At 41.0% G+C, this 24,046-nt stretch overlaps 2 protein-coding genes across 2 annotated transcripts in view; one reads left to right on the top strand and one right to left on the bottom strand.

Annotated features, from left to right (window-relative positions):
• Nucleotides 1–810: 810 nt before the first annotated feature.
• LOC147757382 (uncharacterized) lies at nucleotides 811–19,140 on the bottom strand. Its single transcript, XM_086979531.1, has 2 exons — nucleotides 19,014–19,140; nucleotides 811–4,108 (listed from the first exon to the last, which is right to left on the bottom strand). The coding sequence occupies exon 2, from the start codon at nucleotides 3,507–3,509 to the stop codon at nucleotides 1,734–1,736; it is 1,776 nt and encodes a 591-aa protein (XP_086835657.1). The 5' UTR covers nucleotides 3,510–4,108; nucleotides 19,014–19,140; the 3' UTR covers nucleotides 811–1,733.
• LOC111244457 (uncharacterized) overlaps nucleotides 13,269–24,046 on the top strand; it is a 29,657-nt gene continuing 18,879 nt past the window's right edge. Inside the window, exons 1-2 of the mRNA XM_022791633.2 lie at nucleotides 13,269–14,390; nucleotides 19,037–19,177. Coding sequence (XP_022647368.1) covers nucleotides 14,109–14,390; nucleotides 19,037–19,177 — 423 coding nt within the window. The 5' untranslated portion in view covers nucleotides 13,269–14,108. The remainder of the gene's footprint in view (nucleotides 14,391–19,036; nucleotides 19,178–24,046) is intronic.

Genomic DNA, 24,046 nt, shown 5'->3' with positions numbered 1-24,046 from the left:
AGATTACCTCAGCGAATGCCAAGGTGGTATTTCCTTGTATAGTCCGAATATCTGAAAAGTGGTGGGCAATATTACTTATGTACATTGTTCAACGCCAGAAGTTCAAGTTTTAATCATCTACAGAGTTCAGTTATATATACATGTACCCGCTTGATTCATTCGTATAAACACAGAACTTAATGAGAGCGGGGATATATACGGGACCTGGGGCCATTACGTTTCTCTCCCGTAAACGAACGTTGGTTTACAATTTTAATACCGTTAAACCTTTCGCCATCTTTAGATGCACACGAATTTCCAACTATATGCAGTTCGATTTCCTAGATTGTCTATTTGACCAAATTTTAAACGTTAAATATTTCAAATTGTATTATTATCATTCTATCGAAGTTCAGCTGGAAGATAAACAGGCCAAATGAACACTTTTGATTTTTTACCATACGCGTAAATTATTATTAAACATCGTATTTTCTAGCTATACCACAGCTCTTCCTAGGAAGAAAAACGTTTTCCCTTAACTTTGTTGAATGACTGGGAATCATTGGTAGCCAATGTTGCCTTCACATTTGGGTCGTATAACCCCACCTTGTAGACCTTTATAAACCAACGGCATAAATGTCTTCTCCTGATGTTTTTTTTTCGAAAATAAACAAAATTATAGTAAGCCCAATGGAGCCACACAATAGAAGAATATCTTTCGCGTATTCTGATATCAGTTAGTTGTTTTCGATGCCGTTAATGGCCTTCCCTGAGCAAATTTTGACTCATATAATCTCATCTTCTCACACGTATGCTAAAAAATACCATATATTGACAGTGGCGTCTGTAGCAACTTTATTTGTCAGACTTTCGCTTAAACGGGCATATTCTACAAAAACAAAAATACAGTTGCTCCAATGGAACAGAGATTATAATATCAACAACGCTATTCGCTATGGTGGTCACAGTTGTATACCCTATATACATATATTTCAACAGCTTTCCGTGAACCATTTTTGAATCATCATTGCTATAGCCATTATCATCGTTCATTACTCATGGGATAGGTATAATACAGTGAAAATGGCAAATAGTGGACCTCGATTTCCAAATCTTTTTGACCGTATCGTTCGTCTGTAATATGCAGTAGTGTCGTCTAGTGGTCATCCAGCGAATCCTTGAGGAAGCCATCTTCCCCACCGCCACTTTGCCAAACGCTAAATAGGGTCAAGACTGATTGCTATTGCGATAGATCGGCTCCAACACACACTCACGCAATGCATTCCGCCGCTTCTCTCGTAACGATCAATTTTAATATTTCCAATGTACTACCAAGCACTTAGCAAACAGTTAATAGGGTACGCGGTGAAACAGTACGACACCATTCTGGTATAACGACGAGGTCGTTCTATCGCTAAGCACAATACTGTCCTTCTTTTCGGTCCTACCCATTCGTATATGGTTCTATTTTTCAGCAACCATCATATACAACTACGAGACGAAAATTAAAGTACAATAGACACAATGCAACAATGCTATCAATATTCACAAGCTTTAGATCCTACATAATGTTCTACAAATGGTGTTAAGTGTATTGGTGTTATATAGAGACAACCTTCCTCGTCTCAAGCACAGGCTTGTGTCCAGTATTGCTTGTAATCGTCTCTGGTGCCTGCCATGTGTTGACAAATGGACGATAATTTTTTTACGCCGGAAACGCACAAACTGTGTGTATATCCCTCCGGCCGTCCTGCTTACATATTGAACACTTTCCAGTACCGCGTCACCTTTCGACCGCGGGGCTCGACGTGAAATTCAAGAATTACATCGTTCGGGTCATTCCAGAGAATCTTTCGAACATCATCTTCTAACGCAAACGTGTCTTTTGTAGATATCGTGGGCACGAGTTTCGTCGAGACAAGCAGTTTTTGCTGAAACATGTGATTGCAGCCAGGACAGCCATCCAGGGAACTACAACATGGCTCCAGTTTAGCTAGTACCTTTGCCTCGTGGTTAAGGTACGCTACAAGACTGTTCAGTTCGATAGGCTGCTGATCTTGAACGAACACCTTCCAGCGGGAGTTCGACGATGCCTCTTCAAGTCGACGATTGTCTTGTATTTTCGAGATGCTTATAAACGAGTTCATCCGACTTGGCGAGTCTGGTGCGAGTCGTTCTGTCATCCTTTCGCTGCAGTTGCACGGTTCCGGTGGTTCAATCGGGACACAGGTGCGACCATCGCAGCGGGTCGCGAATGGCGTCACCCGTGGTTTCTCTTCCTTCTCGTAGTCAGATAGTTCCAGCACTTCTTCCTCGTCGTCGACAGGCGTTGGTGTGGTTGTGCGAGTCTTCGAAGTCACTTCAAATAGACTCTTCACCCCACTTGCGAGACCCTCGAAAAAGCTGGGTGCAGTGGTGGTTGTTGAGTGGTCCTCGTCGCTCGCCATTTCTGTATGAGCGTCGAGCTCGTCACGCTGAGAACGAAGTCTGTACTTCGATGAAAATACCTCTTTAAGTCTACGCGGAAGTTGTCCATCGATACCAGTGTAGTTGACACTAACATTCCTAGTTATATTGGGGCCCATTATCGAAGGCCTAACTACGGGGATTTTCGCAGCTCTAACGTCGTTTGGTGTCGAGAGAGCTTGTAAAAGTGCATCAATATTATGCGGGCTATTCCGAGGAGGCAATGTTGTTACCTGTATCCGATACCTTAGGTGTCTTTTACCGACATCTCTACCCTTTAATAAAGCATCTAGAGTGGCATTAACACGATTAGTTCGATTTTTTTTCTGGGTATCATCTTCTTCGATGGTCTCCTCAACGGTCTCTTCAGACTCATCCTCAGTGGTCTCCTCGCTCGAGCTCTCAGAACTCGTCGGATCTTGTAACGCGCTTAAGGCCGACTTCAGCTTAAGATCCACTTTAGGTTTGCTCTTGTACGCAAAATGGATCTTTTGAGGTTCCACGTAATCTTGAATATATGATGAAATCATCAAATAATCAGATAAGACCTTCTCACTCTTCTGCAATTCACCGTATATGACAAAAAAGTATTTCATGCAAAAGTTGCGTACGCTTCTTCGGCCACGATATATCCGACGCAGCGAGCTCCGTCTCTCACGATTGACTCCGTCGGAAAGGATAAACAACGTCATCGTATTGTTATACGTACACGGCACGTCCTCTTTCATTAGGAGGCGATTTCGTGCCCGATGCGCTCGTTGCGGCAAAAACTGCTGATGCATCTTCGGCAAACCAGACCCGCCTTTCCACGCTGGCGAGGCGCGATCCATGACGTGCATCGAGAAGCACACGACCGCAAACGTAAATAGCATCGTATTGAGAATTACGAGCACAATGGCACACCTTGTCCGAATTGTGATCATCCCTTGCCTAGAAGTCCGTTGGGATGCTTTGCACGAACGGGTTGGCTTGCTTGCAGTGTGACCTGAGCCTTTTACTGCTGGATTTTCTCCGACCCTAACTCTCGAATAGAGAGACGACAACAGTTTAAGCAATGGCAACATCCCGCATTGCGGCGCACCTCCACACAGCAGCAGGGATCGGCGCTAGATGACACGAATAGGCCGCTCTCCGCAATTCTATTTTCCTAAAATTGCTTGATTCGGTTAGGGCCTGAAGGCTGGTCGCATGCGCAAAGGCGTAGGGTGAGGAGATGAAGCAAATTAGCTAGTGCCTGATATATTTCGAAATGGCTTCGGGTCTATAAGCCATTAGGTTGGCCTATAACGTTTTGTCGGTCAACGGCTGGCCGTTAGCACTTTTTATGTTTTTTAGCACGTTTACGTTATGATACTGGTGCCGTTATGCGATTATTTTTGGTATAGGCCGCGATGCAGACGTGATTCTCTTGCTGCTATGTCATTCGTGGACCTCGAAAAGAAGGGCCTGTGGACCACCATCAACATGCCGTGAACAGAAGGTACAGCGGATCGCCGTCAAAATAGGAACCATCGCCGGGCCGTTAGCCTAAAGAGGTGGCGAGAAGACCTGAGTGGGCCTCAAGATAGAAGGGAAATCCCCATCATAGTAACGATCGGTGGTTGTCGCTGGTTGTTTGACGGCAACAAGAGAAACGCGAATATCGTTTTCGATTATCTATCAACTGTAAAGAAAAGAAAGATCACACGAAAACACGTATTGAAGAGGATATGCTCTATACCGACGCGTGATACTGCGCGCCTTGATCTATAATACTGCCTAGCCATGAACGGTCATATGCAATGACGAGAAGAAGAACTACAAAACTTGTCAACTTTAACTTATCGACACCAACTACTGAAACAGCGGAAGTGCCTTTAAACGTAGACACGAAGTCCAGTAACTTGGCTAAACAGGTCATTAATGGACGCGTAATAATGTGGCACTGTACGTGTGAAACATACCCAACTGACTATTCCCACTGAGGAAGATCTGGGCCATACCAGGTGAAGTAGGACACACATGCGCACATACGAGTTTCGTTCGAATATCAGCAGGTGATGATCAACAGGTGGCTCGTGGTCGATATACCGCAGTAATACATCACTGTACTTCAGTGAGCAACACGTCATCACTGCTAACAGATATCTATGACGCCTTCTTGTTAGTACTGTCGCGTATGAGCACGTGATTTGACCTACTTCGTCGGTTATCTTTCCTTATTATGATTGGTTGATGTCATATTTTGTTTATTGTTCAGCATGAATGAAAATGGCCGTATAACATCATGTTGGTGGCCGCGCTACAAAAGTCGGCCGGTCAGCCTAACGTATTAGCTGCAATTGCGACAAGCGCAGCTGTTCCACCAGCTTGGGCTATCAGTCATTCGAGTCAAGCGAGATATGTTACAGTTGTTGGCATTTTGAGTGTGACTGATATCACAGAATGAATATAACGTTGAGTTCAACGGCATAAACACTTGAATATCTTAACAGAACGAAACGTTTTAAAACATAGAAAAAAAAAAAACGATATTTGCTCAATTAAGTTCGATACGCATAAACTAGGAATATTTTGCGAGGGACAGATATTTATAATTTCCAAATAATATACCCCGTTTTACATCCTTCACGGATCGGTTCGCACGAACAAGAAAATACCATATGCAACTTTATTTTTCGGGGAGAAGAAAGGGGCCACTAACTAATTATTGGTTTAAATAGAACTAAAAAAAATATGTGGAAATTTCAAAACGCTAAACTAGGTGGCTGCACAAGGGTAAATTTGACCTCCTGAACTCCAGGCCTCGAACAGGTTCTTGAAAAAGCTCGTACGCACTTCAAAATAATCATAGTAGCCTAAGTATGCCGCAGTCCATTCATAGAGTAAAGCTAACACTTTCTATCTCTAGATAGATCTATAGGAAAAATACACCTATCCGAATCGCGCATACAATGCTCCTGAAATCACACGGTGCATAAGGGCCCCTTAACATCACTCTTATAATCTATCACATTGCAAACAGAGTCGAAATATAATGCTAGGTTACCGACCTGGCGTAATCGATTGATAGAGACATAAGGCCGTCTTCGACGAGACGCAGGACGTTGATGATAAGTAAGACGCTAGGATGTTGTGGAGAGCGTTTGCATGGCATATACCGTTCACGGGTGCTAACCCTCAAAAAGATATATCCAAGTTGTGTATGTAAGGTATTAGTTCAATAGCATTACTAAATGGTTTTAGATTTCGTAGGGCTTTTGTAGACATGAATTTAATTATAGACGTTTGATGTGTGTTTGGCTAATTGGGTATGCGTTTTGGGACTCTTCCGCATAAAACCTATCGTCGTATCCAGACAGCTCCACAGTATCCTTCATTTGACTTCAAAGTTTCCGCACCGTTCCCGAGTTTTTACGAAACTTAGTGTTTACAATCTATTTCTACGTTTTATTTTTAGAAATTACTACGAGCGTCATACCCTATAATACGACAACGTTCGTGGTCTTTTATAGGACCCTCAGTTCGAGTGAAGCGGTGCCTTCAATCGCCCGGCGTTACTCAAAAATAGTCTGGAAACTTCACCAATTACCATGCTGATTCAGTCTGGTAAGTGGCTTGCCATCTGCTTTCTGTGCCTATGAAACAACTTGCTTTCGTGCGTACCCTACCGATCAGCATCTGTTTTCATTTGGGCCCAGACCCTTTGTGACGTACATACACATCTATACATAACTCTCTATCAAACATTTATTGGACAATACTTGTACAGTTGACGAAGACAAGTGGAAAGTTGAAGACGAATCGAACCGCATTCTATGGTACGTTTATCATTACCTTTGAACAAACATCTAGGATTTCCGGTTATAGCTGATGCGTTCATAGGGCGAAGGCAATGGTTTATATAGGACGATCTTGAATCGGAGTCAATTCTCTAGGAGGCGATAAAGTTCAATGAAGTGATGATATCCCTCGTAAAACAACGACGCACCGCTTTCGTTTATTACGAAAAATTAAAATGAGTGAAAGAATGATTTGACAGATATCACTTTAGGATTTATGTGCTTGTTTGAAAAACCACGACCTAATTAATAAATTCCGACTTCAGTTTAATTTTAACCCATCATACCTTTTACCAGCCTAGTTGTATTTGTAAAAAATCAAGACTCTTCTATATAGACTCATCGAAACGAGCTTCATTTTTCGAGCGTAGTAACGTAACATACTTTTCGTAGAGCTCAATCGAGCATCCTTTTAAACTTTTGAGATAAGCGACTTGTTGGCTAGGTCAGTTATTGACACTCACGACGAGTACTCGAAGTAACCAGCATCGGCGACCATACACACTTAACGTTGACGAAAGAAGCATTACGTCTTATTAGCAGATGTTGCTATCCCATCAAACAGTGGTACTCCGCAATCCAATTGTAAAAAACGCTTCATTTACTGAACACCACCATCTTCTCAAGTATGAACTTAAAACTTTTGAAACAGTCTGTATACAGGGTGCTTGAAAAGTTGTCGTGCAGTCAGCTTTTTATAAAAGGTTAAAGAGGTTATCTGTGTTTTGAACACCTCAATATGCGTTGAACCTTGTGTCTGCTATAGTTAATCAAACCTGGAAAGGCCGAGGTGTTTAGAAACTGAACGGGGCTGACAAAAATACTCAAATTTCCGAGCGTTTTTTCTCTCTCTCGACTATCAAAAGCCCACAACAAAGCAGCTTTAAATTTGTTCAATCTACTACACTAGAACTACACTAAAGGACTTGTAGCGGATCCAGACATGACTACTATTTGGCTTGAGCAGATCGCGAATACCATTGATAGTGACGGTATTGAAGCTACCTTTTCCGAAACTGTCAACGGCAGCGCATGGGACAATCGACGAAGTAACGGTGGATCTCTACAGGTAGATAGTAAACTAATATGAGGTTGATAAAGAAACGAATCGGTGACAAGCATGCATGTTGAAGCCATGAAAAATGTCCTATGCAACACGTTTTAGTCGTACAGGCTTCACTTGGCGTGCTGTACCAAAAGTCACCTACAGGGAATAGGACGTACATTAACGTACTCAGCGCTAACAATTGATTGGTGACTGCGTGTCTATCTTTGGACGCCTAACACATAGCGGGAATTTTCACTAATAATGTTTTCTGTATCAGCGGCAACGTAACGAGCGAATTTAGCAACTGATGTTCCGCTGTTGTCGTCTTGATATCCGATAAAAGTATGTAGATATAATTGTCGGCAAGGGGTCCTTCGGTTCGGCGATCTAGTTTGAATAGAATTATAAATAAAAACAACCATTCTCTTGAATAATATCTTCATAGGGCACGCAAAATACTTTCATATACTCGAAGGCCTGTAAGTAATTATTGAGTCCTATAGTTTTCCTTATAGATATGATTAAGTATAATTCACTGGGATTTTTGCTTATAGATAAATCTATATAGTATCGTAACGAAGCCCGGCCGATTTTCTAGCTCCCACCAAAGGTAATCTGGACTGTCTCGAGCCACTTGAAAATACACAGCAATAATTGAACAAGATCAACAGAGGTGAGCGTTACGGAAGTGACCAACAGAAGTTGTAAAAGAAAATTGATTCTAGATAACAGGTAGTGCAGAATTCATAGGGTCATAGCCCATAACCAAACCCGTTTTAGTTAGAACAGCAGCAGATACAACGACCGGTTTACGCGATGGTCTAAGCTATTTTGGCGAAATATTTGAATAGGTGAAATATTTCGAAGTCCTATTTCAGTGAAGTGCACATCTTCGAATCGACCGAAGCGCCACCATTCCAAGTACTTGTTAGCATAATTCTAAACGCTTAAAGAAAAAGGCATGTACGTCAGACGCGAAACCAGCATGACGCCTAAATCAACACATAACTGGACACTATCAATCAGGCCACACTATGGCGAAACGTTCCTATAAATAATTTTCATATACGAATTTAATGCTAAATAAACCAACATCTCGCTGTCAGGCACCAAGTAACAAAAATAGAATTTTTTTGAAAGAAATATTCGAATACATAAGAATAACTATTTATTATGCTATAAGGGATGGCGTCGGGGCTATAGCTGAGAGTCGATACGAAGGCAACCTCAAGCTCAGCACTTGAACCTTGTACTATAACCCTCTACGCCGTGTATAAACTTCACTAATTAATCGATCAAAATCAATGTATATATGATGTATTTATACGATATACGAAATGAGCGATTCTTGTTTATTTGTTTTCAGTTTAATTCAGAGCGCCCATATACGCCACTCACGACCCATCCCATAGGTAGTCACATCTTAATGCCTTTCACAGATCGGATTGAATACATGACTATTCTGGCCATTACATGATAGCCTGGATAGATATTTCGAAATTTAGGGTTGGTGCAAGCGTTAATTGTGGTGCTTCAGGCAGCAATACGAGCTTATCCGGACAGCCATAAAAGAACATGTTCGCTATCATTGGCGCAGCTACAGTTTTCATGAATGCAAGGAAAAACCTTATTCACAGTACCATCGCCCATCATTCCCTGGATAATCAGGACAGGATTAGTCTACCCTATATTTGCAGCCGTCTTTAATATATCACAGTGCTTTGACAAGGTCAGTGATGTTTTTCCTGCAGATTGTTTGATGCGTCTGCGATTCTGCTAAGCCACTTTGGCGACTTCAGCTCACGCCTCGCCGTGCGATACTGCAGACTGCCTATTCCTATATCTGTTTGCAACTATTTGCACTCTCCGTTTCAGCCTCTGTTACTGCTATTGCTATGTTTTTTCCTTTGTCCACGGAACTGAACTGAAAAAGTTCGCAGTGTCGTGGAATCGAGTGACCCGAGCCGGTTGAAAGCAGAGACACCGAACGCGATCTAGTTGCTTGATCAGTTGGGCGGTCATTAGCTGTTTGAAGCAGCGTGGGTTCGAAACCGACTGAGTGAAAAACTCGGCATGACAACACGTTCCAGCTGATTCCACGCACCGTCAGGGCAAGCGGTTTCGCGGTTTTCGCCAGCAGACAATGGTAACAACAAGAATTTTACTCTGTATGTGAGTCAAACTGGGTATTCATTGTGGATATCTGAGCGAGAAATGAGCTTTGCCTGTGCGCCGACTGTGTGAGCTTCAATGTCTTCGCGCCGAGGAAAATCAATGTTAAATTCGTGCGAGCGACTGCCTGTCTAACGCAAGTCTGCTTCAACTCTGAAGATTCAGTTGAAGTATTAGACTCTGACGCAATAGCCGTAGCAGTAATAGTGACCCGTTGGGAATCTACGTGCAGCAGCGCCTGGCCAGCTCGTATCGATGATCGCTAGAACACTGCGTTCGTTTTATGCGACTGCGAACAACAGTTAGTCTTCACGTTACACCAATAAACTGTTTAGCACACCTCTGGAGTACACCAGATCAGAGAGTTATTGAAGTCGAACGGGTACGTCGGTACAGGGTCCATCAGCGGCCATAACATCGACGACGACAACAACAGCAGCTCAAAGGGAATCACTTCAAGATCGTCTTCCCCCGTGATCGTCGCTCAGCGTAACGCGACTTCTTGATGCCGATGGTATGGGATCAATAAGGTAATTAGAAATAACCAGTGATCTATTTAAAAAGCGCAATATATACTATGTTGTATGAGATAGCTTCTAAATCGGAGCATCGGTGCGAGGAAAAAAAACTGTAACTTAAAGCGGAATCATTCGAAGTAAGGCTGTAAATTGGGATATAGATTGGTCTGTTTCATTGCGGCGGCCAGTAGTAAACGATGCAGAAGCCCATGCGAAACGCACCTTCCGTTTTCCGCGAGGCGCTTGGCATTTTTGAGTTACTGAAGCATGTAATATTTAACAAATAATATCAGATATTTCGCTTTTATTTGACGTTGTTTTTGTTTGTCGTTAATTTTTTTGCTTTGTTTTAGTTTAAAAGAAAGTCGGTTCCTTCTTGCACCGGGAATTATTGTGGTTGCGACGGCAGATAGATGAAGACAAGTGTGAGCAGTGATCATAGAGAAAGATTGCCGTGATTGTACAAGTTTTGTCCCTCTTGTCGTGTCCCACTAAAACACTATGAGACGCTCCTTTTTTTTTTTGTTACCCCATTGTTTGCTGTGGCCCACTACGCGTAAGCAACGGTCCCGTTGCCGCTTTCTAAAAATTACGCGCGATTTTGTACTACCGGTCCTATCGGAGTAGTAATCGCAGTTGTCCTCAAAGGTTGCAGGTAAAATACAACCTCACTTGTTTTTGATGTTGTGTCTTTGCCGAGAGTACTGCCATGCACCGTCATCCATAAATGGTGTTTTTAACCTGTAGACATTTACAGGCAGATAGGATTCCGTCATTTATTATTTGTCATTTGCTCAGTTATGAAATTATTCGCAATCTTACATACTAACATTAACTATTCAGCCAAAAACACTACAAGCAATTTCAAACATACATCCTACCATGGCTATTTCCAACGGCGATAAGCGAATTTTCCAAATAAATGTCGACATTTTGTTTTAGCCACGTTATATTGACCGCAACAAACAGATGCAGAACCCCTCTATAGTAGTCGCGAGGCAACACCTTTTTTTTTATGGATGTTGCCTCAATGATTCCTCCTACGCTCGCGCATTGTACGAGATAATGAATCATGGAACACTTGATTTCCGCCAATATAGCCAATTGTGCCTGTTGTGTCATAAATAATCTTCGATCTACTGCGACACTACGAATGAGAGATTTCGGAAAACATCTGAAGATAATAATATCTATGCACAAAGATGCATTCAGAAAGAACCAGCTAGATATCTCCTCGCAATTATCTCAACGACAGGATAGTGTGCCTGCTTAGATTGTGCAGAACATAGATTGATGAAGCGTCAAAAAAACGCCGCGCATCAAGGGGACAATTACTAACTTCAGTGAAATAGTTTGTGTTATTTTCTTTGAAGTTTAATTAACACCGAATTCTTTTTTATAGTCATCTACCTGTATGATGATGACGATTATGATTACTATTTGTATGGTTGTCACAGAATAGATCTAGGGCTAATTTAGAGAAAATCAACGAGAAAACATTGGAACAAAGATAACCAATTTTCGCTATTCAGTTAATGGCCAATATATGACTCATTGCGTTTCATTTGCTTGTTGGGCCACATATAGGGGAACGTACCGTTAGCATTGATATTGTATTCCCTGATAACAGTCTACATGTACCTAAAGAATAAAACGTTAGCTCTGAAAGCCTTTTGTAAACCTACGCACCCAAATATGATACGTTGATTTCCAATATGATGTACGTAAAAAGGATCTATTCGAGAAACGGCGAGATATCTCCTCATAGTTATCAATGCATAAACACACTGCGACGCGATAAATTGGTGTTATAATCGCCCATCCTAGTATATGTATGTTTGCATATGTCTTTTACGTAATGCAAACGTACATTACGTCACCAGTAGCGGCTTATTTGGCCTAACTGTACAGACGATGCCATGTTCATGTAGAGCATCGAAGCGTCCTTACTACTAAACGGACGGGTTACGGTATATGTTGGTGCAATTTCATTAAAAGGAAAACAATGATTTTCGTTCATAGAATCGTAAGCCACTTTTGCACGACACAACGGAGCGCCCGCTCTTCCCTCTTCTGAAGGCCACGTTATGTTACCGTAATATCGATGCTGATCGAAATTTTCTTTGATAGTATATGTGTGATCGTCATCTTATTTCGCTGGGCCGTGTTTTCGCCACTTTGTAGTTGACAGTAAAGAGGATCGTGCCGAGGCGTTCTGTACCGCGCTAGATGTTGGGTTGCATCCGATAAGGGAGTACGTTCTCGGACAGCGAATCCGTGTCGCTAACGGATTGGTAATTTTTACAAGTATTTTACTACAGCAGGGGATCTAAATACTTACAAACAGCGCGTGTACAAAATGAGCAATACAAAGAGATGTGTCATGCGTTTGGCGACTGATGCTAGCGGGTTGCAATCCTAAAGCTTACCGCTTAAACGACCCTCTTGTACGCTTTTTATTCGTATTACGTGTCTCGGTTATAATAACTTGAGATACTCGCTTTTGCTGTACATGCTCAACCTTGTCTTTGTTTTGAATCAGATCGCTCAAGTGCCAGGAGTTCGAGGAAAGGACACTACTTTTTCGGGCAGGAAGTTCGGATTGCGAAAGCAATTCTAACTAAGGCCCAAAATACATCTGCCACGGGTAAACAGAACGTGCAGAAAATTCCTGCATGCGAGTTGAGTTTGTGAAAGTTTTACGTCAGTAAAATAATGTTGGTTTCCACAGCAAACCATTAGCACATTGGGCTAGATTAGAAAAAAACATGCAGGACAGCCTGTCTTACTCGTTACAGACCCAAAATGCCGCTTGGTCAATTACCCACTTTTTAATAAAGGAGCTTTTGAATTATATTTCTCAGTTCTTGAATAGAGCTTATCTGATTCTTAAGTCATAGATAGATAGGCACACGACCCGTTCCCTTAAACATCTTCAAGTTTACCACTGCTATAACATTTGATTCTTGCAGATATAGCTTAATAAATATGAAATCGAAAAAAAAAAAACAAAACTGCTACACATTCAATTGATCTCGCTATCTCTCCCATTCATTCAAGGGTTACACAGCCATACTTTTTTATCATCAGCTATCATCAAGGCTATCTGCATTATCAGTTGATTATTCAGCTATGTCTACGATTAGATTTTTCTTTCCATGACAGTAACATGTAATAGTCACCTCGCGCGTCATCGACGTGTTTCCTTTCTTTCTCTTGTTTTCGATTCTAAACCAGGACACGATGACTAGTTACCATCTGTTACCTGAAGCCTGCAGCCTCCTAGCTCAGTAAGTCTACCGACAGCAGCCGCGTCAGCATCAGCCCACCAACGAATCCATCGTAGGCTATTGCATTTATTGACTCGAAACGTCGTAAGAGAAGCGCCGTCGGCTCGCTTGCGTCTAATAGTACTTATCTGTTGCGGTCTGAAGATCACGCCGCCGTTATAGCAGCTATTGCCTGCTGCTTATGTTGCCGGACCGCGGTTCGTCCCTTGGACATGAGCTGTTGTGAGCTGCATTTACAGACAGTTATATGGACACGCTGATCCGCGCACATCCCATGACAGTGCGGCGATATAGAAAGATAGAGGGGCGTTCGAACGGAGCCATATTGGCGGAAAGGGGCAGTTCAACTCGCGCCGGCTTTCACTTGCTCTTTACGTTGGCAGGTTAAAACCACGGGCAGTGACGCGCACCGTTATAGTTCTGCACACGGCAAAACCGCTCCGAACCACGTTTAACCGATAAAAACAACCAAGTCAAATAGCAGATTGAATGGATTGATCACAGGTGCATGCGACCTCAAACTCAGGCGTGTCTATCTGCTTTGAGCTATTGTTAATGATAGGGGCCATTACATAGAGAAATTACCAAGTAGACGAGTGCACGCGAAAATTAAGGGCAACAATATTCGAAAACCGACAGCAACTCGTGTGTATGCCAGTGACGTTCGCATGTACGTGACAGTATCATAGTCGAAAAGGAAACTGTTTCGTAGTGAAGCCCTTCTTTGGAGTACCATCGAGTCAGTGCTTTGTGTAGCAGAAGCTGCTGTGTAGTAGAAACACATTAACGGCCATTGAGTGCTCTGTCGGGAAACATGCTGTGTCGTTTCATAGCACCGCTCTTGCAGCTCTTAGTGGAGGTCCTTGCTAAAACGTACCTAACGCAGCACCCTGTGCTCGCAGGCCATTATGAGCCAGAAGTGGTAAAAGTGGTTCACAAAGTTGTACCGGTATTTCATCCAATTCCCGTACCGAAACCTTATCCGGTACACAAGGTTGTGCCAGTTCCCCATATCATCAGAGTGCCTCACCCAGTCGCGGTACCGTACAAAATGCCCGTCGTCAAAAAAATACCGAAAATAGTACATATGCCCAAGGTATCGTAAATCTTTGTCCTAAGCCCTCGAAATAAAATCTATCTCGAAATAAATAAGTATAATAATAATGGCATCGATGAAGTTCAGGTGAAGTGTGTAGTAATCTAGAGCAGGCTTCGACGATAAACAAGCGCGTTTACGAATCGAAGGGTATTATGCAGCACGACGTGTATAGCCAAGGTTTAAATTGTGCAAAAGCATCATTGGCTAGAGTACCGTAAGATAGAAATACCATTACTGAAGCTTTAGCAATCCAAAACCCAACGTTTAATATATAAACCGTTTAGTTGCGTAGACAGCAAAACACCACTATACAGACGGTCAAGGTTCAGAGTTCCAACACCCATGTTTATAGATTGAAACTAATATATTTCTAGTCACAGAGTTTTAATTAGCGGCATTAAACACAATAGTTGGCCTCACTCCTGTGACATTCACCACTGTATTCGACAGTCATGTGATAAGACGTTGAAGTCCCGCCGTCAGTTATGGCGTATGGATTTATGATGTCCTTCCGAGTCGAGGGAGACGACAATACTTGTGAAGACGCTTTCACTAACGAACTTATACATCGAGCACAGCGTTTAACGATTGAGCAATCGAAGACCCACCTGTGAAAGCTGCCAATATGAGTCATAAAGTCGAGACATAGCGTTCCTCCAGGCATATTTACTTGCCCTATTGCGTCTTAGATAGCCGATCTCCAATGTAAGAGCCATAACACTGTCCTGAGTTACAGTACCGTTAAACAAATGCGTTCAAATCCTCATGGGGAGAATACGGACGTCGTAAGCGCACGTAATGCGCTAACTTTACTACGATTCTATCACGTAATCAATCATTCAATAAGTGCAATTCACTTGGTGGAGCAGATTCTGCCGATAAGGCCTTTAAAAGTAAAACAAAGCTCTAGCGTTCGTCGAGTTTTTACGTCTAGTACCGCTCCTAATCATCGCTTCAGACGGCTGGCTCCTCTCCACTAGAGACAAGCAGCGCGTACATAACTAGAAGGTCTCAAACCCAGATCACCTGGTGTCATTAAATTTAGTAGGCAAGTCCATTACCACTGTGACAAAACGAGGATATCTCTAGCATCTATAGTATACTGAGAACGGGTTCTACCAAAAAAGCGACTGGTCCTCCTGTGAAGAAAGCCTCGCATAGGTTATGGCTTCAATTTCTATAGAGGAGTTCTGCTATGTCTTTTATTGATCTTTGACGTATGCAGTACCAATGAGTTCCCACTAATATCACCCTGGCCATGTTCGACGACAATACCGTAATCGCGTTCGAAATTCTTATTTTGTTGTCTTGCCGACGCTCCTCTGCTTGCTTGCTTGCTTGCTTGCTTGCATTCATTCGTTGGATGATTTTATGCAAGTTGAATGAGTCGCTTGTTTGAAACATCGTTGCCACTGATCGCTCCTGGCTGTTAGTCTTTTTTTCGTCATGAACGACGATGAAAATCCTTCTGTCGCATCTTCACAGGTGTAGAGGGAATTGAGTAATGGTATAATGGGGTCGAAACAGAGTATCGATCTTCTATCGAATCATATAGGGGTAAGGCATACGGGATGAAATCAGCGCACGTTCCGTACCTCACAGGGGTGTGCCGCCAAGTATTAGGTACAGTCAAATTACCCTTAGCGAAGGCTATAGGCCAATTAGAAATATGCCATTAAACGATTATGTAAATTTTAAATAGCGTTCGACTGTAAAGGTGTATATTGGAGCACTTCACACCGTAACTACTCGGATGCGCTCATTCGTACGTAATGGATACATCCGAGTAGTTCAGCCATGTCGATGAATGAGCTGGTTGTATCTTCATTGGTGTACATATTTTGTCGAAATTTAGTATATATTATATAGGATAAACTTCATGCGATACGATTGATCTCATAATAGAAACTCAAACAGGGGACGGAGCTATCGATTTACATGCGCATATTTATCAACGCGCCCCATATTCCTGGTATAGAATACACTTACAAATGTGCCCATTGGCCGCCTGCATAACCTTACGTAGGATTATTAGTAGGCAGACGCGCTTGGATAGAGTAACAGAAACAGTAGTCAATTATATGTTATACGTGAGTTAATGTCGCTGGGAAGGGCAAAAAACAATTTTATCAAAAAATTGCTATACAGCCAACTTTATTTAAGTAGTGTTTGAAAGCCTGTTGCAAAGGTAGGGTGAAAGATACTGGCGTCGACTGATACGTACCAATGCTCAACACCGCGTTTCCGAGAAATGATAAAATCAGACATAGTACGTAAACATTTTGGAGCGTTTGCACTCAGTATTTTAGAATATATATATATATATATATATATATATACCGTTTTTTTTGCTGGATATATTCGAATAACGCAGATTTCTCACTTGCACCCTGTGAACTGTAATGAACATCGCAGAATTACAATGTTTACGAATTCGATTGAGCACTTCTTCGAACCGGAGTAATAATAGCCGTATAAAAAAACTTATCTTTTTATAAGTGTTCGATGCAACTAGAAAAACTGCTGTAGGGGCAAAAATCGCCTTCGGAGTACTTCTTACTTTCACCCCAAGTATATTTGGACTTGCTCGTTTAAAGTGATTCTATATAATTGTCGACAATTGTCTCTAATTTAGTAGAAGTGTAGTATAGATAATGTAATAGAGCTATACAGGTCAGAGCTGAAAACACCTGTTGTTTTGCCTTTCGGAATGGCCTGAATTTGGCCCTTAGCAAGACACTCTTTATGTCTAAGGTTTTCAAATAACGGCAGCATTATTTGAACTGACGAAAGATATTGTCAATTCAAAAAGTATCGAATTTTACTAAAGAATGCACGCTGTGGTACCGCGGTTTCCTTAACAATCATATCGGATATGTACTTATTTTTATAAGTCATTTTCGAAACTATTATATGCCTTTTGACAATTAACCTAGAGTAAATGTTAGGTCCATTTTAGCTGAGCATCTTAATGCTCTAACGAAAATCTAGGACATAATTTTCCCATGTTGATATGTTAATAGCGTTATTTATGGGAAACGCCCTCAAGATGCCGACAATGTTGGAACAACGCGCCTATTTAGTAGGTCCACAGAAGCCTAAAGAGCTAGAAACGCAGCAGTTGTGGAGTCCAGAAATCAAAATCTAAAATAAATATATTGAGTCTTACGTCGATTTGCTCTAAACATAGCTTTCATAAATTCGTTAAATATTCAGTGGCCTTAAGATTCGAATGTAAGCTTACTAGGCAGGGCTTTTCACACTTTCATAGCTTAGCACCTATATCTAGAAGTATCATCGTAGAAGTGGATCTACAATATACGTAACTGAATCACTTAATTATATGAGCAGATCCCAAGCTAACCTCATGCGCGTCAGAAGAACAGAGAAGTGGATTCTAAATTACAAAACTTAAGTTACAAAAAACATTTCATATATGAAACTAGACCTTAACAAGTAACGGATGAACAGACGAATGTGCTTTTATTTTCACTGTCTAAATGTGTAAGTATTACATCGCTATTTCGTCCCTTGGGCTGAAAGCTTTATTGAGTTTTTTCAATTCCCAGAGCATAAGTACAGATAGAAGCGTTGAAGTCGTTCCAACTTTCCGCTTGGTAGAATAAGTTTCGGAATTGAAATTTATGTTTCCATTTGATAGTTTTCATCTTACTTGGTTTGTACTTCACACCTCAGATATCGTGTCCCTTCTATATTAATGCTAAAATGGAAAAATTTGAAATTCTCAAAATCATGTTTACCGGTAGGGGGCGTCTGGGTCAAGTTATTCGAAATAGTTCATGGTGGTGCTAGTGATCATGTATTCTACACAAATATATGGCTAGCATAAAAGCGAGAACCTTGTGAAAAAAATGGAGTTCGATCTGTGGATGCATTCATTCAAATTTGTTCATCTTTAACCCGCTTATATTTATTGTTGTTGACGTATTAATGTAATGCGCCAAGGGCATACACCCAGATCACTGCTAATTTTAGTGACGACTATAAAAATAAAGAGATCCTTTCAACGGAACTAAGCTACATCGTATCATCTATTATACAATATCATTTTATTGCTAAATCTATAATAATGATGGGAAAAAAGACTACAGTATGCCAGGAAACAGGCGAAAATATGCGAACTTAAACGCCCCAGCGCAATCGATTGTCGTCGTAGATTATGGGATAGTTGAGCTCATACGGTGTATTCTTAACCTTAAAATTTCATGTGTAACGCAAATATCAAAAATTGTACAAGAATTCAATTCGTTCAATTGTATGACACTAAATGTGCGCGTTTTTTTTAACATTTTAAATAATACAAATAAACATATACCTAACCACTGAAAATGATATCCTTTTTGTTTATAAGCAGCAACCCAAATACGCTCACATCCGATCTGTGGGTTTAGCGTTTAAAAAGCATTATTCGTTCGATTCATGCTTGTATAAACAGTAGACGAATCGTAAGTAACTGATGATAAATTTTTGTGCTTACTTATCATAGATGCCCTGGAAAGTTTTGTAGCAATTTGTACTACGTTTTCACGTATATCATTAACTTAGTTTTTTAGTTTTTCTTACATCAGTGCCTTATGCCAACTTCAGTTTCTCACTCACCTGCTCAATCAACTCAATTTCAGGTTGTCTACATCCCGAAACCCTTCCCGGTCCCGCATCACGTCCTGCTTCCGGTTCATGTTCCAGTATACAAAGACGTACCTGTGCCAATTTACAAACATGTTCCTGTGCCAGTTACCAAGCACGTTCCCGTTCCCGTCAAGGTACATTGCTAAGGTTGATTCGAAGTTGAATTTTAGTCTATCATGGTATCGAAGACCTTTTGCTATCGTTGTCCAGTTGGCTTCTACACAGCCTAAACAATTGGTCAAAGAACATCGCCTGAAATGAACGAAGCATGTCCACTCAGTTCTATCTGGTTTTAGACTAGTTAGTTCTCGTTCAGCAGTCGATTAGGGAAAGAGTTTAGCTCGACTGCTGTAAGAAGCGTGTTAAACAGGTGGCGCTTGTGTGTAAACTAGGATCTCCCGCCTACTACAGCTGACTTCTCTAGTCCCTAGCCAAAAACTGCACAATTAAAATTACGTCAACACACATTGTCAGCTTCTCGATAATCGAGTCCCAGTCACCATGTAACATCCTTGAACTAATGCTACTGAATGGCGTGTCAACGACTGAATGTTACGTACCATATATGCGCCTATAATCCGTACAATAAAGTCTACGAATGGGTAGACCCATTGGACACAACCATCGCATTACGTATAACCTCAAAAAACAACAGCTGCATCAAAAAAAGAAATAAAGTTCTATCCGAACTTCGCTTTTACAGCATGAACGAGACAACAAACCTCTTTTCATATCAATTAAAGCACTGGTAACGTCAATTTACTCTAGACTGTCTGACTTCCTTATGTATAATATGTGATATATATGGAACACGCTGAATGGCCCGTGACATGACCATCTGTAACGCTCTCAGGCGTGGAGTGCCTCTTCGCGATAGCTCGAACTAAACCTAAAATTGCCTACTTTAATCTTAACCCTTAACGTGATTAATAATACTGCTTTTGCAAGGGCGCTTGATAAAAAAGGGGAGGGGGAAGCTGTCTGTTATTTAGAATGTAACATACAAACGACTAGAAAATATAATATTTTTCTAGCCGTTGCACTAGAAGGATGTAGATATTTTATGAAAGCTTCCGGACATTTCGTGAACTATCTTTGCAAACGATTCTATCATATAATTTCAAATAATAATAATCAGCACGCACCCGCAGAGATATAGAACAACCTGAAGCTGTTAATAAGCTGTGCTGAAGTTGTTTATTTGGGAGCCATATTGCCAAACTGTACGTTGTCATCCTTTCTGTGAATTTTAAGTATTTTTAATTTCTATTTGATTCTAATTTTTAAGTGAATTTTAATTTCTAGTAAGATTAAACTTAAGAAGAGTCAGCTCAAACGAGATCGTTAAGTATACGTAATATGTGCTATTGGTATAGCTATTCCCACCGTTTTTCAAGACCTGATGTTTGATTTTTTGATGACATCTCTAGTTTGTATAAGAACTAGTTCAGATTCTTGGCTAGTCAAGGTATCCTGACAAATAGTTGTCAAAACAAATTTATCGATGAGTAAGTAACATATTCTAATATATGTGTAAATAGCTAAGTTGATATTCCACTTATTCGTAAACGTTTCAATTTCACAAAAGTTGAAATATGCAAGTAAAACTTTTGATGCAATTAAAACAATTTATCGCCAATGCAAGGTATCACAGAACTCAGTTCGACTTTGGCCTTCAGTGCCCAAAGGGACAAGGACCATCCAAGGACAAGGACCAAGAATATACGTATATATGATAAAGTTCTTAGACTAAAAAGTAGTTTTGAACAATATCAGTCTAGTATGCATTTCCTAATTGCGTAAATTGCCAATTGAGATATTGGTCGTCAATGAATTTTCTGTTTGTCTTAGATCTCATTTCATCGACTAGGCCTACTCTAAAAATTGTCTAGATCCGTGAGCTGGGATGAAGTATTGCCACGACCTGCAATTGCCTATTCAATCCAGTTCGGTCGAATCGAGTGAAGGGTCTCCAGGAAGACCTGCACGCATTGGACAACGTTCGTACTGCTAATATCTGGCAAATGCCATCACCGTAAAAAAGCGCGCGTCGTTTCCGCAGCGGTAGCAGTTGTTGAACAACGATGATTTTAGTGATGCTTTTGCCCATTCGGTGTAACGGAACATCATGTATATATGTCTATATCCTCGTTAGGACAAATATTATCTTTGCTGACAAACGCTTTGTATACACAGTCAGGTTCTCAAAAACATCTACCTTCTTCAGCTTGAAATGTGACTCTCTAAAGGTACAACGACCTTTTCGCTGATATGACTTAGTGAGTGGAGCAACAATTTTTTTATTTTAATAATGCACGCTTACCTATGGATGCATACTTACATATGTATTTTGCACATACTGCTTATTTAAGGAACAGGTTAAAAATAGATTTTTTGACAGAATTCAGAATGTACTAAAAACACTTGCGCTGAGCTTAGATGTAAACAAGTGAAGTAGTTGACTGAATCGTCAGTTCAGCTGATGATTTTTGCTAAAAGTCTTATATGTATCTATATAACATTCGCTTTAGTCAGAGTTAAACAGCGAAACGCAAACCGCCACTCTTGTTCCAGCAGCTTTCCATTCTAACGGCAATTGCCGGCGATATGTGTCGTCCGCTCGCCATTATCTGATAAGATTCTAAAACTAAGCGATAACAGGAGATTAGAGAAACTAAAATCGATAAAATCAACTGAATTCATCCCTATGACAACGGCCATCTGGGACACAACCTTGAATATCTTTCCAACCCTTTTTTTGGTCAGGTTCCTTCCTTCTTATTAGCAACCAACCTGTTTTTAGCTTTTTCTCTTCGTTTCAGTTCTTTTAGTCGATAGTTTTGGTGTGCGTGGTAGCAGTGTAGCCATGTTTACTAATGTTAGCTTTACAGAACCCTATGGCGACCGATATTTTTGGCTGCGTTTTTTTCCACCAGCTCTATCCTGCTTGCCGCTTAAAATCAAATGTTATTTTAACGCAGGTAGCGCTCTATCTTACTGAGACAGATAGTTAGCAAGTGATATATGTGTAGAGGCTACTACCTATTTCCTAGGAACGACATGGGCTGCCTTCGTAGACAAATTAGTGTCGACGGAGGGATAATCTAAACAACACGATTCACTTAAGAATTGCATTAATTAGTAGTGGGTACGTTAAACTTGCCATCACCGAGCAAACACATTCCGTTGCATGTTTGGCCGCGGAGGCGCTTGGCGGTTTACGGAGCATCACATCGGCCGCTGGGCGCTTCTTTGCGCTGAAAAGGGGAAGAAATAGGTAGAAGCCGGAAAAGTGAGAGGCAAATGTAGGAAAGGAGGATCAGAGAAGGTTAGAGGTGAAAGAAGAGGTTCGAGATTTGAGAGCATCCATGGATAAAGTATGAAGGCAAGAATTTTTGCCATTAAAGACAAAAAAATCAAGGCTCCAAATTCAGTTCCCCTCCCTGCTTGTCCGCCACGCAGCCACCAACAAGCGAAATAAAGAAGAATGATCATGTTAATGAGAAATCTTATGTTAGACGAAAGAAAGTGTTATTGCCACCGTCATAGGTTGCCCTCGGCTACTTCTTGAGGATCTGGTGAGACAGCTGAGAGTCTTTATTCCCCTATATTTCACCGGTCACAGGCCTGCAGTAAGTGTAGTCAAAACCATTAACCGACACCTTCTGCGAATTGGCATCTCCTATCGATGTCAGACGTATCAGCTAATTAAGATTACTGGTACCATAGGTATTCGGTACATTTCATGCAATGCATAAAATCTTCAAGGTTTACAGACCCCGCCTGGGCTACTAGAGCCAATTCTATAGAAACTATAGACTGTAAGAAAAATGATGCTCAAGGTAGCTGAATTCATAAGGAGAGCTGTGACACAGCAGATATTTGGAGCGATTCGATCGACTTCTACCATTAATGCGTATGAATTTATAATACTAGTCTATGCACCTTAGCCTGGGACAAATGATTTCGTGCGAACTTTACCTTATCACTATTATGATCATAGATGAATTGGCCGAAGCTGGGCTTCAATCCTTTGATGTGAACCTCAGTAAGGTCCCTAAGTAACTCACTGTATTCTATGCTATTGTCGATGATTTTTTTCTAATGCATTACCCTCGCTAACAAATGATGATATTTAATGTGCAATTTTTACAACAATTATTTTTTTAAAGACTTTGCAAGAGACAAGTTACTCCTATTCATAAGCTATTTATGGATACATTAAAATTTTTTTCTAACTATTTACGACTTTTAACATTGTGCCCAGCCAATTACCGTGTATGCGTCAGGCCTAACAAAAAGTTGCGGCTCTAATCATAGCGTAGGCATATCAAGAACGGACGATCATATCAGAATTACCACTGATTTGAAGTGCTGTAAATAAGACGAAACAAGAAGTTATTATTACGGAAAGCCTGAATGTCTCACCAACAGAATAAACAGAACTAAATTATAGCGAAGTGCGACGCTGATCAAAGACGACCAAGAGAAGGAATACGATGTCTTTGGTATTTGGTGATGCCTATGGTGGGAAGCGTAATGTGTTACTGCACCACTGATCACAAATTGGCCGCCTTTCGTTCCAATCCATTACGTGGGTTAAGCATAGGGTATGACATCGCTTCCACAGTATGGTTTCTTTATCCTGCAATTTTTACTTATATTTTATAGATTATCTATATCTTTGTTCGTTCTGGGCGATTGTTATACGGTCCTTATGGGTGGAATCACAATCGTGCTATTTATTGTCGTTTATTGAAACTCTCTTCCACAAAATGCATTGTAATGGCTACGTTCAATCGTGTGTAACAAATCTTATCGCTGCATATCTGGACGTACGTAACTGGTCGTTCACGCACGTGCGAAGAGAATCAACTTTTCTTCGTGGACTATTTTTTGCAAAAATAAAGGTGGGAAATATCTGGTGCTACTTCGTAAGTTTTTACTTTTGTACACTTGTAACTTTGTTTTAACTTTGTTTACACTTGTAATTGTGTGGTTGG

Source organism: Varroa destructor, unplaced genomic scaffold (assembly GCF_002443255.2).
Source record: "Varroa destructor unplaced genomic scaffold, Vdes_3.0 BEIS01000002.1, whole genome shotgun sequence".
Classification (NCBI taxonomy): domain Eukaryota; kingdom Metazoa; phylum Arthropoda; class Arachnida; order Mesostigmata; family Varroidae; genus Varroa; species Varroa destructor.
This window is presented reverse-complemented; position numbering and strand designations above follow the sequence as displayed.

Excerpts from the sequence above, each read along its gene's own strand:
- LOC147757382 (XM_086979531.1), bottom strand. The coding sequence starts at position 3,509 with ATGTTGCCATTGCTTAAACTGTTGTCGTCTCTCTATTCGAGAGTTAGG.